Genomic DNA, 19,155 nt, shown 5'->3' on the forward strand with positions numbered 1-19,155 from the left:
TTTAATTTTGTCAGTTACCTTTCAGACTTAATCAGCCACCAGTCGTGACCGCTGAGCATTGAGTTGAAGCAGGCTAAGTCAGAGACTGATTCATCTGCAGGTGAAGAACTGGTAAAAGGCAATGTATCCATAGTTGGTCCATTGTCTTATGAGATCCATGGTACGCAAAAGTTCTGGGCATTTGGAGTCATGAATAGCCTCATTCATCAGTGGTCCTTAATCGTGCAATCTCCAGAGCTCTTTTATATTCACGACAATTAGGATTGTGGATGGAGTGTCGAAAGTCTCTTTTACGCCTCTTGCAATTTATGCAGCAGGCAGGCTTGTCCTTGTGAGGGCATTCTGCATACACGTGACCACTATGGGCACAATGTCCACAGGATGGGAGTTATGGATACGGTATTGTGTTGTAAAATAATAAGAGAAGTTTACCTCAATATAGTACGTAGAAAACTTCCGTATGATACTTTCCAGAAATTAAAATGAAAAAAATCAAAAAACTTATATTAGAGTAACAAATAATTTAAAAAATAATTAAAATCAATTTAATACAATTAAAAATCGATTTAATGCAATTAAAAATAAGAAAATCAATTAAAAGAATTTAATGAAAAAAATTGCAAAACGATTTTTCAAAACCTGAAGTTGACAATGCTTTTCGACCGTATGTCGTGATCACAGGAATGAAAATTCCTGTAATCATGACTACGGTTGAAAAACTGATTATCCAATGTACCATTGACAAGGATGTTGATTTAGTTGTAAATCTGAATTATGTTTCTTTCTTGATCTCCTCCATTGTAAAGTTGTAGTCAGCCAGATATTTATTTTACAATTCTTCTATTATGTCCTCCTTACTTAGATCTTTGGGCACAATAGGTAATTGGGCACTGTAGATAATTAAGGAAGGGTTACCTTTTTTAGGAACTCCCGTAGAAATTCCGGCAGAGGACAAGGAATCAGATGTAGAGATATTAAGTCCGACTGAGAGGCCATTTCAAAAATTACACTTTTGTTGCGTACTAATTTAATTGATTTTATTTTGACTGTTTTAAATTCTGTCTTCAAAGTATTAGTTACCAAGGTTTTTACATCAGCGCTGGTTTTAAAATTGCTGTTCTCTGACACTCTAAGTACGACTACATTATGCAAATAAGCCCAGAGCAAGTCGGCCTACTGGTATCAGACTGCAGAATCTAACAGAATGCTGGAACATTCAGCTTGATTATCTTCAGAGAATCAAAAGAACCTGATTCCCCCCCGTGGACTACCTTTGCACTTTCTTCTGATGAATACTTTGGATAATGGGGTAAAGGTTCTATAGCAAATATTAACATCCAACAACTGCATTTTGCTCAAACACAAAAGTAACCCCACTTTACTAAGATCTATACTGATGGCTCAAAGTCTGACAATCAAGCGGGTGCAGCTGATGTCTTTCCTACTACAACTGTTTCAGTTTCACTTCTGGCCAAATGCAGCAATTATACTGCTGAGCTCCATGCCATTAAGCTTGCCCTGAAAAACATCTCACTCCTGTCAATAAATAAAAGCATAATATACACTTACTCACAGAGTGCTCTTTGTTTTGAAAAGCATTTCCACACCTTACAAATCCTTTATTAAACCTCATAAAACATAAGTTGATATGTCTTCGTGAACATCAGCAAACTGTTATCTTCTCTTGGATCCCAGGCCATGTGGTATTCCAGGAAATGTATGTGCAGATGATGCTGCAAAGCATCCCTCCAGCATAGCCTCAACATATGATCTAGTAACAACTTCTGATTGTAGACACAATATACAGAGAGCATGTATCGAATAATGGACACTTCTGTGGAAGATGCAAAAATAACAAGCTATTTCAACTAAAACCTGAACCACAAGTATGGACAAGTCTGGCCTTCGTTAAAATAGAAGAGAAGTAATTCTAGTCAGAAACCGAACAGGTCACATTTACCTCACACATCCCTATCTACTTACAGGAAATGATCCCTTGCAGTGTGCACGCTGCTCACAACCACTTGTAAAATGTATACTCCTCGAATGTAACTTGTTCAATAATGTCCAACGCACTTCTTTCAGTTTCATTTCAGATCTTCAAGAACCTTTGTTTCTCAACAGCATCATAGATAAAGAAGCAAATCTCTCTGAATTCGTTCTCTCTTTAAAACAAATGAAAATGTATGACCATTTCTAAATACTCCCCAGGCAGTTCTCCTATGTAAAGTCAATTGATTTGTGAGACACGATATGGCCTAAGTAGCCCTTGTGCCAAAAACTACCACAACAATAACCTAAGGTGCCAAGATCAAGCTTGGGAGTGTAATTTGCACTTTCGAATTGACAATGGTTCAAGCTTATGTGATAACTAAATATGGTTAATGGCATAAACATTCAATGCCATAAACATTACTTGCAAATTTCTCTGACCATGTGAACATGTCAGAGTATAAATAGAGAAATTATATCAAGAACGAGCATATATCTAAATAAATAAATACAAAGAGATGTTAAGTGCATTACTGCAGCAGACCAATCTTGGGGAACGTTCTGTTTTGATTAAGCTTGGTCTTATGTCTTATTGAAGAAATACCGTTATCTACAGTTGCCAATATCTTTTTAAATTGAATAGCATCACTCAGTAACTGGTGAATGCACCACACATTTAAAAATCAGAGACAGGTGAACTGCATGGGACACAGCATGGGTTTGGGGCTTGGCTGACCAATTTGATTGGATACTACAATATGGTCACAAAGGAACTGGATGCAAAAAATAATTTTGATATCATATACTTGGATTTTAGGAAAGCTTTTGATACTGCACATGGAAGACTACTGTACAAGTTGGAGCAGTATGGCTTTAAGGGCAATGGTCAGGCTACACTGAGTACTGCATACAGGTCTGGAGGCCTCATTTTAGGAAAGATGGTTGAGTGGAAGAAGACAGAGTGGTAATCAATGGACACTGCTCTTCATGTTATTAGTGGTGTCTCCCATGGGTCTGTGTTGAGCCCATTGTTGTTTTCTGTATTTATCAATGATATTGATGATGGTATGTCAGGCCAAGGCCAAGTCCGCAGAAGATACAAAAGTTGGTAGGGTTGTTAATGCACAATAAGGATGGTACACTATTGCAAGAGGATCTGGAAAGGTTGAGCAGATGGGCTGAGAGGTGGCAACTGAAGTTTAATGTTGACAAATACAATGTGCTGCATATGGGTTACAGTAACTCCCAGAGTAACATACCTACTGTGAGGTATTACACTCAGTATAGTGGAGAATGAAAAAGACCTGGGCTTAATTTTGCAGTCAGATATGAAGTTTTCTGAATAGTGCAAACAGGCTTCAAGAGTAGCTCATGGGGGCTTGTCAATGATATAAGGCAATGGTCAGGCCACTGAGTACTGCATACAGGTCTGGAGGCCTCATTTTAGGAAAGATGTAGAGCTGCTGTAACAAGTACAGAGAAGGGAAACAAGATTAGTGAATGGAACAAAGGGGTTCTGTTACCAAAAAAGGCTTAGGTTCTGAAAATTGCAGTCTGGAGACTAGCACCTGCAAGCAAGGTGATCTGATTTGAGGTGTATAAAGCCTTGAATGGTTTGAGCGAGCTCAGTGCTAATGGATACTTCCTCTTGCCCAGATTACACTTGAGGAGGCATAAATTCAAATTGAGGAAAAACAGTTGTAGAATCGATGTGCAGAAATTTGTTCGGGTGGTTGATTACAAGAACAAACTTCCATCTTTCGTAGAAGTTGACAGCTTAAATGAATTCAAGGCTGAACTAGACAAACTTTTCGAGTGAATGGATGGGTGAAACGGGAAGGGTTTTTTTTTTTTTTTTTGGATGATGCTATATAAGCTTGCTTTCTTGCATCATATACCTCTACTAATGATAGCTGATGAACATACAATATTACAAATATAGATTTACTGTATTGTACAGAGAATAAGGTCATCCATTCAAAAGTAGGTCATAATGTCCATAGCCCATCTGGTTGATTCAAAATTCAACAGTGATATCATCCTCAGTGTTTGATTAAAATCACTACTGGGAGCTCTGGAATATCAATTCTAAGACTTCTCAGTTACTCTCAACCTAGGGAACACAAATTAACAATGGTAAAACCAAGTTCAGCCTTAATCTGTAGTTTAAGAATGAACATCACAGTGAAAACAAGTTCTCATTGATATTACATTTCAGAATATCTAAATTACCAAGAAGAAAACTGAATGCACATTCAGTTGAATGAGAGAAATGAAGTCCATATTTCAATCCCTAATGACAGGACAGCTGTTTCAAAGCTTATTTGTAATTTCTTCTGGCCTGTATTGGGAAACCTATGATGACCATGTGAACAGTTGTACCTATTCTCCTTACTATTAAACATAATAGTTGTACCTATTATGAATTATTCTAAATTCATTAAATTATGGTTTCATAAACATCTTTCTTTTTTTTTATTTTTAATTTTTATGTTATTTCTTTATATTTCATTACATCTCTTTAACGAAAACTATACCTTATGAACTTTTAATATGGCTTGTCTTGTGAATTGCATTATGACTTTTTTTCTCTCACATTTATTTATTTATTCTTTTTATACTTTCCAAATCTACATTTATCTATTATATAGTAATTTATTCCAGGACTTTGGTCACCAGAACAAAAATCAGTATCTAAACATAGGGTGAATAGTAGGATTACGTGCTGTAGTTGGACAACAGATGGACTCCATTTGGCAGTTGGTATGGTAAATGGTACCATTTCTCTTAGAGGGAGAGTAAGTAGAATTTTATGATATATATTACAACTGTTTATGTTGATAATGTTGTTAAGGTGTCTGTATATGTTGATAACATTTTTACTAAGGTATCATCATTTTACATGAGTGTATATAATAAAGTTCCTACCACTGATTAAACAGAATAAATGAAAAATGGTAAAATCAGATAAAATTGAAATAAAATAAATAAATGTACATACTAATTAGCATTAGCAAAGGCACATGATGCAAGAAAGCAAGCTTATATAGCATCAGCCAAAAAAAAAAAAAAAAAAAAAAAAACACCTTTATTTCACCCATCCACTTGCTCCAATCATCATAAAGGCAGAAATGCAACCATGATATCAAAACATTGGAGTGGTACATCATACTCAGAAAAAAAAAAAGCATGTGTGTACCCTGTACGCACGAAAGATGTTTTATGTGAAAATATTTTTGATGAAAATGATGCAAATTACGTTACTTCCTAAATGACGCTAATGCAGCCACTGACATAGATTTGGTAGAGTAAGTAGCGAGCATGAGCCTGCTATTTACCGGTGGAAGGTTGAATGCCAATAACCCTAATCTTTATCCTGAAGGTGATGGCCAATTTATGGATGACAATACAAAAGTGGCAACGAAGTTCTTCGACTTCTTAATCCAACTTTGGAGTAAGAAGTCCAGCGCTGTAAGAGTTGTTAGTAATAATAGTTAATGACTACTATCACTACTAACTCTTCCAACGACAATAGTCAAAATATTAACTATTATTACTACTAATTACTGTTAACAATCTAGCAAATACTCCTCCCATTTGCTGTTAGGTAATATTAGTAGTTCTTACTACTAAAATTAACCAGTAATAGTTAGTGGTTAACTATTAACCAGTTAATGTTAGTAGTCATTACTACTGACGTTATACTCCTAGTTAACTGTAAACAATGTTAATGTTAGTAGTAAAAACTATATACTACACATTACTAGTTTTAGAAGTTTAATTACTAACCGTATATACTACTATATACTCATATTCATAACTATGTACTACTACAGCGGTTCCCAACCTTTTTTGACTCGTGAACCCCTTTCAACATAATATTTTTATTGCGAACCCCTAAGCCTATATTCTCTGAAATCATATAAAAGTACTGAATTTTCATTATAAAATATTTCCAGTACTATGTTTGTATAAGTGACATTGCGTAATAAAAAAATTATTATTAAGTATTATTTATACTTTGTAAAGCAGTTATTGATTAGTCCAAACTAGATTTTGAACGGGCCAAGAGTGGAAAACTTGCTTCTTGCCGTAATGGTAGCCGAGCATTCTGGTCTCTTGCCAAAACTATTGGCCGCAACTTTTGCCCATCTCTGCTCCCTCCTCTGTCAAAACCAGATGGTTCTGTTGCCATATCAGCCAAGGATAAAGCTGACCTGCTAGCATCCCATTTTTTCTTCCTACTCATGTATTAATGATCTTGGTAAAACACCTCCCATCATTTCCAACACACTCCATTCAATGCCTCCTGTGGTTTTCCGTCAAAAGAATGTCAGAAGGATTTTGATGAATCTGATGCTACGACAGCTCCAGGTCCTGATGTTATTTCTCCACTTGTTCTCAAAACCTGTGCCCGTGAACTTACTCCTGTTTTGTGTCGTCTTGTTTCACTTTCTTATTTATTCCAAAGATATTTTTTCTTCTGCTTTGAAATTTGCTCATATCCAGGCAGTTCCTAAAAAGGGTGACAAATTCCTTCCATCCAATTATTGTCCCATTGCAATTACTTCTACTGTTTCCAAAGTAATGGAGAAATCAATTAACTGTTAACTCAAACTATCTGGAAATCTTTTATTTGGTCAACGATCGCCAGCATGGATTCCGTCAGGGTCGTTCCACTAGTGATATTCTGGCTTACGTTCATCTATGGAAGAACTTCAGCAAGAACTTCTAGAAGAGACAGAAAATGGAATGAAGACATAAGAGAGAAAATGGAAGTGAAAAAGAATATTATTGACACTATCAAAGAAAAGTATTTAACATGGTATGGACATGTAAAACAAATGCAAGAAACCAGATATTCAAAGGCTATCCTGGAATGGATACCTCCTGGAAGAAGGTGACGAGTAAGACCTAGGAGGACATGGATGGATGGATGGAGTATGGGAATGCATGACAGCCCGAGGTTTAACTGACCAACATACCTTGAACCGCACTTTATGGCGGGAAAAAATTCCTACTAAAAAATAACTTGTAGGCTGAGGAAACCTATTGTAAATGGAAACACATCCTCTTGAAGAAGATGTGCACCTATGGGCAAATTCAATGGAAAAGCTTTTGGTGAAACATAAGCAGTTTCTCTTGACATCTCAAAGGCTTTCGATCGTGTTTGGCATAAAGGTCTTCTAAACTAGCTTCCATCTTATGGTTTGCTGACTGTTTTTTGTAATTGGTTATAGAGTTTTCTCTCTGATTGCTCACTGAGGGTGATGGTAGACGGCTCTCTGTCTTCTATCTTCTCCACTAATGCTGGTGTTCCCCAAAGTTCAGTTCTTTCTCCCACTCTTTTCCTCTTGTCTATTAATGGCCTTTTTCCATTGACCAGAAATCCTATCCATAGTTTTGCTGGTGATAGCACATTATTTTCCATCTTCCAGTTTGAGAAACCCTGCCCTGCTCAAGCAGCTTCAACTTCTCGAGTATCCACTGCCAAATCCTTAAAAGCTGATCTCCAAGCAATTCTCCAGTGGGGCAAAGAAAACTTAATTTCAATCCTTCTAAAACTCAGTTTTTGTCTTATATCTCGCAAAACGGATTCTTCTGCTCCTATACTTATCATCGATGACACTCCGATTTTTAAGCAAGATCTTGGAGATTACCCCGAATTCTAATCTTTCTTGGCACAAGCACATTATAAATATTGCTTCCTCTGCATCTAAAAAACTTGGTTTTCTTTCGCTCCTCTTGGTGTTATTTTTCTTCCAAACAGGTGTTCACTCTGTAGAAATTGCTAATCCACCCTACCATGGAATATAGTTTCCACATCTGGAGTGGTGCCCCCAAAACCATCTTTATTGATATTTTGTTGTTAGGTGTGTCGGAAAACTGCTAGCTTGGGGGGAGACAAAGACGAATAGATTAACAGTAACCACTGGCAGAGGTGAAAGAGATTCTTGCACTGCTTCTATTGGAATGAGCAGAAGCCTGAAAAACAAGATGCAGGATATTTCAGAGACTGCTGGGAGTCATTGCGGTACACGTAAACACATGGGTTGTGTTAGGATAGCTAAGAATAGAAATAGGTGCATATATACGTGCGTGTACACCAATGCTAGGAGTTTAGTTAATAAATTTGATGAATTTGAGGTATTGCTCAAAACATCAAAGGCAGATATTGTTGGGATATCAGAGACGTGGTGTCACACAGATATAAGGAATGCAGAACTGGAATTTGGGAGTGCAACGTCTACAGAAAGGATAGACAGGATAGGAAGGGAGGAGGGGTTATGCTATTATTTACGAAATACATAAAATCCAAGGAAGTGAAGCCAGTGGATATTGCTGGACAGTGCAGTGTTGAGTCAGTTTGGTGTGACATAGCATTGGGAGATCAAAATTGAGAGTAGGAGTGTGCTATAGGCCTAATGACTCTGATGAGTATAATATGAAACTGTACAGGGAAATAGAGTGGGCCAGTAAATCAGAGAGTCTTATAATGGGAGATTTTAATTTCCCAGATATTGACTGGAATTTGGGGGCTGGTCACTCACACACTAGCAAGGCTTTTGGGGATTTATTGGATGATTGTTTCTACATCAGCATGTTCGGGAGGCAGCTAGAGGGAGGAATACTCTTGATTTGATTATCAGCAGCGGTTCTTCGTGCATTAAGAATCTGCAGATAAATGAACCACTAGGTGGCAGTGATCAGTGTGCTGAAGTGGGATTTACTCAAAGAGGTAACTACCATTAGGGGTAAAGGGAAGGGTTATTGCTTTCGTAAAGGCGACTACGATGGACTGAGACAGTATTTAAATTCTATACAGTGGGACCAACTGATGATGTTACCAACAGCAAATGCAAAATGGGAAGCATTCAAAGAACTTATCTTGGAAGCTACTCGGCTTTACATACCAACTAAGAAATATTGTTCAAGGTTTAGGCTTAAATGGATGTCAGATGAACTAATGAGACATATGACAGAGAAGAAAATGCATGGGATACATACAAATTAACATGTGACACAGAAACCTATGATAGATACAATTTGATCTGTAACCAAGTAACAAAGGAGGTTAGGCAGGTGAAGGCAGATTACGAGAAATCTTTTGCAAGGGATGCAAAGAAAAACAGCAAGGAGTTCTTTACTTATGTAAACTGTATAAGGAAGGGGATGAGTCAGATTGGTCCACTTGATATATATGGGTCAACTGTTGATGATCCTGCTCAGGTAGCTAACAAACTAAATGAATATTTTGCATCGACATTCACACATGAGGAGTTATTTAGCGAGGGGAATGCCAGAGGTGTATTCAACTCTAGCAGTAAGCTAGAGAATCTTGTAATAACTGAGAGTAAAGTGGAGGAGAAATTTTTGAAGATAAACACAGGAAAGGCACCTGGGGTGGATGGGATCTATCCAGTTATATTAAAGGAGGCAGCAGAGGAAGTAAGCAAACCCTTAGCCATAATTATGAGAGCTTCCTTGGACTCAGGGGAGGTACCCACAGACTGGAGATGTGCAAATGTGACCCCAATTCACAAAGGAGGATCAAAGGCTGACACAAGTAATTATAGACCTGTGAGTTTAACTTCTGTTCCAGGAAAATTAATGGAGGCACTGGTTAAAGAAGCACTGTAGGATCATTTAGACAAGACTTCAGTTGTAGCTTGGACACAGCATGGTTTTGTAAAGGGTTTTGTTATTGGTCTTGCATGACCAATTTGATTGGATACTATGATGCAGTCACAAAGGAACTGGATGCAGGGAATAACTTTGATATTATATACTTGGATCTTAGAAAGGCTTTTGATACTGTTGCACATGGAAGACTGCTGCACAAATTGGAGCAGTGTGACATTGGAGGCAAATTGCTGCTGTGGATAAAGGGATGGCTGAGGGGGGAGAAAACAGAGTGGTAATCAATGGACACTGCTCGTCGTGGACTAATGTTATGAGTGGAGTCTCTCAGGGCTCAGTGTTGGGTCCATTATTGTTCTCTGTATTTATAAATGATATTGATGATGGTATATCAAGCTTAATGTCGAAGTTTGCAGACGATACAAAGGTAGGCAGGGTTGTCAAGGATACTATTGACACTATGCTGCTGCAACAGGATCTGGAAAGGTTGAGCAGATGGGCTGAGAGGTGGCAAATGAAGTTTAACATTGACAAATGTAAAGTACTACACATGAGAAACAGCAACCCCAGAGCAACGTATCAACTCTGTGGTACTACACTGACAGTGGTAGAGAATGAAAGGGACGTGGGGTTGGTTGTGCAGGCAGATATGAAGTTCTCTGAACATGCAGACGGGCTGCAAGAATAGCTCATGGTGTATTGTCAATGATATATAGGAATTTTTCTAGCAGGGATAAGGAGGTGATTATTTCCTTGTATAAGGCAATGGTCAGGCCACACCTAGAGTACTGTATACAGGTCTGGAGGCCCCATTTCAAGAAGGATGTAGAGCTGCTGGAACGAGTACAGAGAAGGGCAACAAGATTAGTGAATGGAACAAAGGGGTGCTCTTATGAAGAAAGGCTTAAGTTTTGCAAATTGCAGTGTCTGGAGACTAGGCACCATCGAGGTGATCTGATAGAGGTGTATAAAGCCTTGAATGGTTTGAGCATGCTCAATGCCGATGGGATTCTTCCTCTCGCTCAGAATAATCACCTGAGGAGGCATAAATTCAAATTGAGGAAAGACAGATGTAGGATAGACATGCGGAAATTTGCCTTTAGCCAGCGGGTGGTTGGTTGGTTGGTGGAACAGACTTCCATCCCTTGTCGTGGAAGTTGATAGCCTAAATAAGTTTAAGGCTTAGCTCGACAGGTATTTCAAACGAACAGAGGGGTGAAGTGGAAGTGGTTTTTTTTTGGCTGATGCTGCATAAGCTTGCTTTCTTGCATCAAATGCCTCTACTCTTTTCTTTTCTCTTAATCCTCTTCTTGGTGCAGCTTCTCTCCTCTTAATCTTTTCTTGGTGCAGTATAATCTTAGTCGTTTTTGTGCCAATAAAATCAAATCAAATCAAGCCCCCAAAACCTCTCTCAGGCTTCTAGATTCCAGTGGAGCTAGATTTCAGAAGAGGGCAATTAGGTTAATTAATGACTCATTCTATAACAGAGTCTGTCCACTGTCTCATACACGTTCTGTTTCTGCCGCATGTCTTTTCTATTGGTGGCTACTTCCGTGGGCACTATTCTTCTCAATTGGCTTCTATAATTCCCACTCTCTCTTTTAAAGCAGTCCGAACCCGTGTTGCAACCAGCCAACATCCTTTTACTGTCCAACTTCAAACTCACAGAACCAACGTTTCTTCTTCCTCATTTATTCACTCAACTTCTGTTTTCTGGAACAACCTTCCTTCATACGTATTTCCTGAAAATTACAATATACATAAGTTCAAGTCTAATGTCAACAAGTATCTTCTTTCATCTTTTCAACCTTCAACCCATGCATGGTACTAAGTACTATAAGTTCTGAAAAAAAAAAGAAAAAAAAGTACCTATACATAACAATGATTCTTGAGAATGAAAAAAAAAAAAAAATAGTATGTATGGAAAACATTTAATTAAAAAAGGTTGTTTAGGCATGGGTAATGCATTTCCATCATTTCTACTACCCAGGTAGTATGAATACATTGTTTTTTCATATCTCATATTGTGAATGAACCTTCAGAACGAGTGTCTGAATGGCACTGATTCAAAGCTTGTTGGCTTACTCATCGGTGGGTGGGCAGGTACCCTGTTGTTGTAATAGCGATAACCCGGTTATGAAGTATAACTCCACAATATGGGAGATGCTTGTGATGGTGTGCATGGTTTAATCTTAAACTATTTCTTGACTAAATGTCCAAGAGTATGAAAAAGGTTGTTTATGCATGGGTAATACACTTCCATAATTTCTGCTACTCAGGTAGTATGCATGCATCTGATTATATCTCGCATTACCCATGCATAAACAACCTTTTTCATACTCTTAGACATTTAGTCAAGAAATAATTTTAGATATTTACTGTAAGATAGTAAAGTAATTATAAAGAATTGTGGGAGATGTGGTTTATTTCTTTGGCAATTCTTTACTTTTTATTTAATTTTATTTTTCTTTATTGTTTATTATTAGTTATATTTTGTAGTTTACAATAGCAGACCCCATTACAGAATTTTTAGTGCGAACCCCCTGGAACACTTTTGCGAACCCCAAGAGGTTTGCATACCACCACTTGGGAACTGAGCCGACCGGGCTAGCCGGGTGGGTAAAGCGCCTGCCTGGCAACCCAAAGTTCGCGGGTTCGAATCCCGCCTCGGGCTTGGATCAAAGTACTGCAAAAAAAAAACCTTGGGAGGTGCACTATGGCCACAGAAGCCGATGCGCCAATAACTACCAAAACAAAAAAAAAAAAAAAAAACTTGGGAACTGCTCATATACTATATATATAGTATATGGTTAGTAGTTATAGTATATTAGTAGTTATACTATACAGCAGGGTTTCCCAGACTTTTTCAAGCATGGATCGGCTGTATTTGCAGATTTTGTTTTTTTCTCGGGCCACCTATAGCTATAATTTATTGTATTTTCAATAATTATACTTGTAGGTTCAGGAAATAATGACACATTAGGACATTTAACATACCAGTAATAATGCAATTAGATATTCATTAACATCAGTAAATATAAATAAAAGATAGGTAATTAATTTCTTTTTTATTATCAAAAGTTTACATAAAATTGACATATTTTTGAGTCTGTTTTTGGGCAAATAAATATTTATTTAATTGAAGTAGGGTGATGCTGTTTTCCATCACATAGTAATTTTAAATCAGGGGAAAAAGATGTCAACTTGATCCCAAATCTGGCTCAATGTCCAGTCTGTTCTAGCATTTGTTTTTTTTTTTTTTTTTTTTTTAAAACTAATGTTGAGAGTCCAGTTTCACATTTGTAAGTTGCATAAGAAATTGCAGTGCTTTTTCTGATAAATGCTTATATTCTTCACAGCAACTTAGCCAAAAATTTATCAATGAGACTTGATTGAAGCGGTCTTTTAATGCTGTGTCACATGACAGTTCAATAACAGAATTAATTTCTTGTTCATTGAGACAGAATTCTTCCACATTTTCCACATTAAAAATAAATGGATTTCAAATCCACATTTTACTGCTGTCAGTTGGAGGAAAATATTCTTGAAAGTTTGATTTCAATTCCAAAAGGTGTTCTCTAATCGCTATAGTAATCTCAGCCGGAATGTCACTTCAAACATACTCTTTTTGTAATTTAGTTAAACTAGGACGAAAATTATAATTCCCCTTTTCAACTTGAAGTACACACAGATGAATTTTCTTCATACCTGCTTCTGCTTTTTCCTGAACTTTAAATATATTTATATCAGTATCTTGTAAATTTAAATTTAAGGCATTTAAAAAACTAATAATATCATATAAGTAGGACACTTTAATTAACCGGCTAACCTAAATTTGAATATTGCATCCTTTGCTGATGTTGCTCCAAAAACAATAAGTACTCATTCTTCATTTTGATTAGTCGTTTCAATACATTCCCTCTTGATAGCCATCGTATTTCATTGTGCAATAGAAGATAATTGCTTCCTAATTCTTTGCATAAAGCAGTAAAGATTCTGGAATTCAAGGAATGGGCTTTTATATAGTTAACAAATTTGACATATTCTTGAATAGCTGTATTCAAAATGAAAGGCATTTTTTTTTATATCTAGCACTTCTCTGTGAATGCTACAATGCATCCATTCACAATCTGGAGTCACCTCTCGGACCCTCGGTAAAAGTCCCATACGGGAACCTGTCATTGACTGGGCGCCATCGCAACTCAATTCGACACGTTTGTTCCAGTCAGTTCCACTTTGAGTTATATAATTATTGATTAATTTAAAAAGTTCTTTACCCTTTGTTCTTATTGGTAGGGGTTTACAAAACAAAAAATATTCACTGATGGTGTCCTTAAAATCAAGTTAAATTGGCATTATCTACTGTGCCTGTACTTTCATCCACTTGTAAAGAAAAAATTGACAGTTTTGAATGCGCTTTCTGAGCATTTCTTCAATATTATTTGCCATTTCCACAATTCTGCTCGTCACCGTATTATTTGATAAGGAGAGTAAATGCAGCTGATTTTCTTTCATTTTATAAAGTGAGATGTAAATACTTTTAGTGCGGGAAGTATTAACTTTTCACCAATACAGGTGACCCCCGCTTAACGCTGATCATTCGTTCTGGAAAAACAGAGCACTAAGTGAATCCGCGCTAAGCGAGCGCCGCTTTCCCATAAGGTAACATATGTATTTGTGAGCTGCGGTCGTTGCCATAGGATATTTCCTAATCAATAATAAACGGTAATGAAAAGATGCACAAATGTCGGTCAAAATATTTAATATTCAAATATTTGCACATATAAAATATTCTGCATTACATACGTATAATTATGTGGTAACTACTTGCGTCTCAAAAGTAAACAAAATTCCAATTAAAATAATGAATTTAATTGATTTAATTTAATGGATGAATTTAATCATGAAAAATGTGTGGATTTTGAGTTGAACTTTGGCCCTCTTCCAAATAAACTAAAAGAGGTATTAATTTTAAAAGGCCCGCAGCGTTACCACCCAACAATAAAGTCAACCGATCCTTCGCCGCTTTGAAACTTTGCATGTTCTTTGTTCTTTCAATATGAAACTTCTTTTAGGCATTCGTTTCCACAAAAGTCCTGCTTCATCTGTGTTAAAACCTTGTTGAGAAGTATAACACATAATACCCCTCTTCAATAATTTTAACAAGTTCTTTTTTGAAAGTTTCGGCTCCTTAATCTGCACTAGCGGCTTCTCCCGGGATTTTAAATCTATTCTACCAGTTTTAAATGGTTCCACATTTTGTTTTTTTAGGCGAGTTTTCTTCAGATCATCGTATTGGCTAATCTCTTTCTCTCTCTCTCTTTTTTTAATATTTAACTTAACTGAATTCTGCATTGGAATATTATCTTCAAAAAAATTAGTCTTTCCATTTCAATCCTAATAGCCGGTCTAGTCCTAGTTGCTTGCAGTGGAACAGCTATCTTTCCCACTGCTAAAATTAATTCTTTATTTTTTCATAATTGTTCTTACAGTTAAATTTGCGAGTCCTAAATTATGGCACACATCCGCTTGTCGTTGACCGGAATCGATTCGCTTCAAAACGTCTAATTTAATTTTCAAATTCAGTCTTTTTCTTACATTTATAGTCTTCGTACTGCGCCCAGACGTTGTTGCATTTTCATTCCTGTCGGTCATTATTAGCTCTTCGAAAATATAACTGCGTTGGTTGAATTAATTATGATACAATGTTCAAGTAAACTGTCCGTTACGCACGATGTCTAATACTGTACTGAGTGATGACTAACTAGACTTCGGATAAATGCATATAACGCAAATATTACAAGCAATATATTTGATCATTTTTTAAAATGTTGATCTCGGAACTACGTAACAAGTGACTGTACTTAAATTAGCGTGAGAGAAAATTTCACCGAGCGTGGGAAAATTGCTGAAGTCGGCGTGGGAAACGTTTTAATGCTGTTTTGCTATTCATTTTCAAGCTATCGACTCCATCAAACGAAACGATTTCGTTAAATATGTCAAAAATGTAATCTGTAAAAGAACGTTATAGTGATCTGTGACAGCGTTATAGTCAGATACGGGTTATAATATAAGAACAGCGTTATAGCGAATCAGCGTAAAGAGAACCGCGTTATAACGGGGGCCTGCTGTAGTATGAGATTATCCTGTCATACTACAGGATAATCTCATACTACAGCAGGCCCCCGTTATAGTATGAGATTATCCTGTCTCGGCTATTAGTTTTGCAACTTCATATGAAGCCATAACCAAGTCTTCATTGCAATGTCTCACGGAAACCATCTTTACAAAACTTTTTCTAGATGAAATATATTCCTTTTTCTTATTAATGAAAAATTCCTTTGGCTTATTTGAGTATTCTGGATGCACACAATCTAAGTGCCGTTTCAGTTTTGATGGTTTCATGCATTCATTTTGCGTTTCAAAATAAATAAATATGATAACCACATGCACAATGGCATGTGGTTATCGCAGATAAAACCAAATTTTAAATAATCTTCATAATACCGCCTTGTCCAAGAGGTTTTGGATTTCTTTTCCGTGCTGTCAGTCTGCCCATTGCCACAGTGTTTATTTTTATTATTTCCATTATCTCTACTTGTACTAGGCTGCACATCACTTGACTTGTTAGGTGGATATTTCTTCAGCCATTTATTCATATTAAAAACGACAGGATGTTTATATAAATATTTATTTAAAAAAAAAATGTTTAATACTTTACATGTAACCCTCATATAACATGGTAGTTTGGTCCCTATAAAATCTCATGTCGTGCGAAACCATGTTATATGGGACTAAGAACCAGTACAAAAGGGAGGTTACATTCCAAAAGCTAACAAAAATACACCTTTTTTTTTTTTTTTTTTTTTTTTTTTTTAGTAACTATCGGAAACTTAATTTTTATATTAGTAATAACTTATATTTTAACTTTATTTTTATAATAGTAATAACTTTAATAATTTTAACTTTATTTTTATAATAGTAGTAACTTAAATAGTAATAACTGAATAAACGTTGTACCTTACATACTGTGATACTTATATGTGAGATAATGTACGCTCATTTAATTTTCTTGCTCTTAATTGCTGCTGAGCACAATCTCTTCTGCAGCATCTAGATTTTGTGTACTTTCTGCTCTCTGTCACAATCAAAGTCACAACCTGCACACTTCAAAGACACAGTTTTTTATGGTCTCAAACAAGCACAAGTGTAATAGCACAGAACCTAACCTAGGGATCTCCCAACAAAATACAGTGGACCCCCACTTTAAAGATATGGGATTCTTCCTCTTGCTCAGAATAATCACCTGAGAGGGCATAAATTGAAATTGAGGAAAGACAGATGTAGGATAGACATGCGGAAATTTGCCTTTAGCCAGCGGGTGGTTGGTTGGTGGAACAGACTTCCATCCCTTGTCGTGGAAGTTGATAGCCTAAATAAGTTTAAGGCTCATCTGGACAGGTGTTTCGAACGAACAGAGGGGTGAAGTGTGGAAGTGGTTATTTTTTATTTATTTATTATTTTTTTTTTTTTGGCTGATGCTGCATAAGCTTGCTTTCTTGCATCAAATGCCTCTACTAATGCTAATGCTAACTCACAAGTTTATTAAGTTGAAATCTGCTGTATGCCAATGGAAACAGTAAAAAGAGTGAAGGTGGAGTTAGCTTTCTGGTCCATAAAGATATTAAAAACTGTGTTTTGGAATTCAATAGTTCATCATCAAGGGTGTCAACACTATTATTCAGGATTTCTAAGAGGTACAAACTAAAAGTTATAATGATGTGTCACGAGCCATTATGAAGAATACATTGAAGAAATGTCCACCGAAGTTGAGAGACTTCTAGATGAACAGAACACTCACTACAGCACAGAAATGTAAACTATAGGAAATTTTGGGAGAGCAAGATAAACATTGACAAAGACAAAATTGACTATATACTGAGTTATGCAAAGCCATTAGAAAGAGACTCAGAGAGAATATAAGAAAATTTAATACAAGTAAAGTAGAACAAGCATTAAGGGAAAACAAAGGACTTAAATCAGCAGTCATGAGCAGTAATATAGAGAGACAAATGATACTAAATCTGAAGAATAGTGGTGGTGTATGTGTAAATAGCAGAGAAGGCATAATTCAAATAGCAGAAGAATACTATAAAGTATTATGTAAGGGGCATGGGAATGATTCCAGCAGTGGGGAAGATGGATCACAAATTAGCAACACATATCATATACATCATATCCTTCCTGATAATGTAGAACGTGCATTGAAGACAATGAAGAATCAGAAAGCCCCAAGTATTGTAGAGTTGTTATAATTAGGCGTGACGAGAAAGGCATGGTGACTAAGGAGTGGAATAATGCAATCATAATTTTGCTGCATAAGAAAGGAGATAAATTGGAAATTACCGACCATTTAGCTTGTTGTCCCACCTCTACAGTTGTTCACAAGGGTCGTTACTAACAGATAGTAATAATGGAGGCATGTGATGTAAGAAGGCAAGCGTATGTGCTTACATAGCATCAGCCAAAAAAAATAAAACAAAATAACCAGTTTCACACATCCATTCCCTCTAAAAGTGTGTCCAGTTCATCCTTGAATTTATTTAAGCTATCAACTTCCACGACAGATGGAAGTTTGCCTTTGGATGGAAATTTGCCTTTAGCCACCTGCTGGCTAAGGGCAAATTTCGACACATCTTTTCTACAACTGTCTTTCCTCAATCTGAATTTATGCCCTCTTGGGTGATTATTCTGAGCAAGAGGAAGAATGGCATCGGCATTGAGCATGCTCAAACCATTCAAAGCTCTATGCCTTTCTTTGTAAGCCTTTCTTTGTAAGAGCAACCCTTTGTTCCATTCACTAATCTTGTTGCCCTTCTCTGTACTCGTTCCAGCAGCTCTACATCCTTATTGAAATGAGGCCTCCAGACCTGTATACAGTAATCAAGGTATGGCCTAACCATTGCCTTATGCAAGGGAATAATCACCTCCTTATCCCTACTAGAAAAATTCCTGTTTATCATTGAGAAGACACCATGAGCTACTCTTACAGCCCATCTGCACTGCTCAGAGAACTTCATATCTGCCTGCACAATTACTCCCAGGTCCTTTTCATTCTCTACCACTGTCAGTGTAGCACCACAGAGTTGATATGTTGCTCTGGGGTTGCTGTTTACCATATGTAGTACTTTACTTTTTGTCAATGTTAAACTTCATTTGCCACCTCTCAGCCCATCTGCTCAACCTTTCCAGATCCTGTTGCAGCAGCATAGCATCAGAAGTGTCCTTAACAACCCTGCCAACCTTCGTATCATCTGCAAACTTGGACGTTAAGTTTGATCTACCATCATCAATATCATTTATAAATACAGAAAACAATAATGGACCCAACACTGAACCCTGAGAGACTCCGCTATGAGCAGCGTCTTCTCTCCCTCAACCATCCATTTATCCATAGCAGCAATTTGCCTCCAATGCCACACTGCTTCAATTTGTGCAGCAGTCTTCCATGTGCAACAGTAT

General features: G+C 36.8%; 1 protein-coding gene across 4 annotated transcripts in view; it reads left to right on the forward strand.

Annotated features, from left to right (window-relative positions):
- Nucleotides 1–19,155, forward strand: part of Oseg1 (intraflagellar transport protein Oseg1) — a 540,669-nt gene that overhangs the window by 56,248 nt on the left and 465,266 nt on the right. For all 4 annotated transcript variants that reach the window (XM_090387737.1, XM_090387735.1, XM_090387736.1 and 1 more), the window contains one exon: nucleotides 4,657–4,790. In XM_090387737.1, the coding sequence (XP_090243863.1) occupies nucleotides 4,758–4,790 (33 nt within the window). In that variant the 5' untranslated portion in view covers nucleotides 4,657–4,757. The remainder of the gene's footprint in view (nucleotides 1–4,656; nucleotides 4,791–19,155) is intronic.

The sequence above is a fragment of the Mastigoproctus giganteus genome, chromosome 13, assembly GCF_048544385.1.
Source record: "Mastigoproctus giganteus isolate SK-2022 chromosome 13, ASM4854438v1, whole genome shotgun sequence".
Taxonomy (NCBI): Eukaryota; Metazoa; Arthropoda; class Arachnida; order Uropygi; family Thelyphonidae; genus Mastigoproctus; species Mastigoproctus giganteus.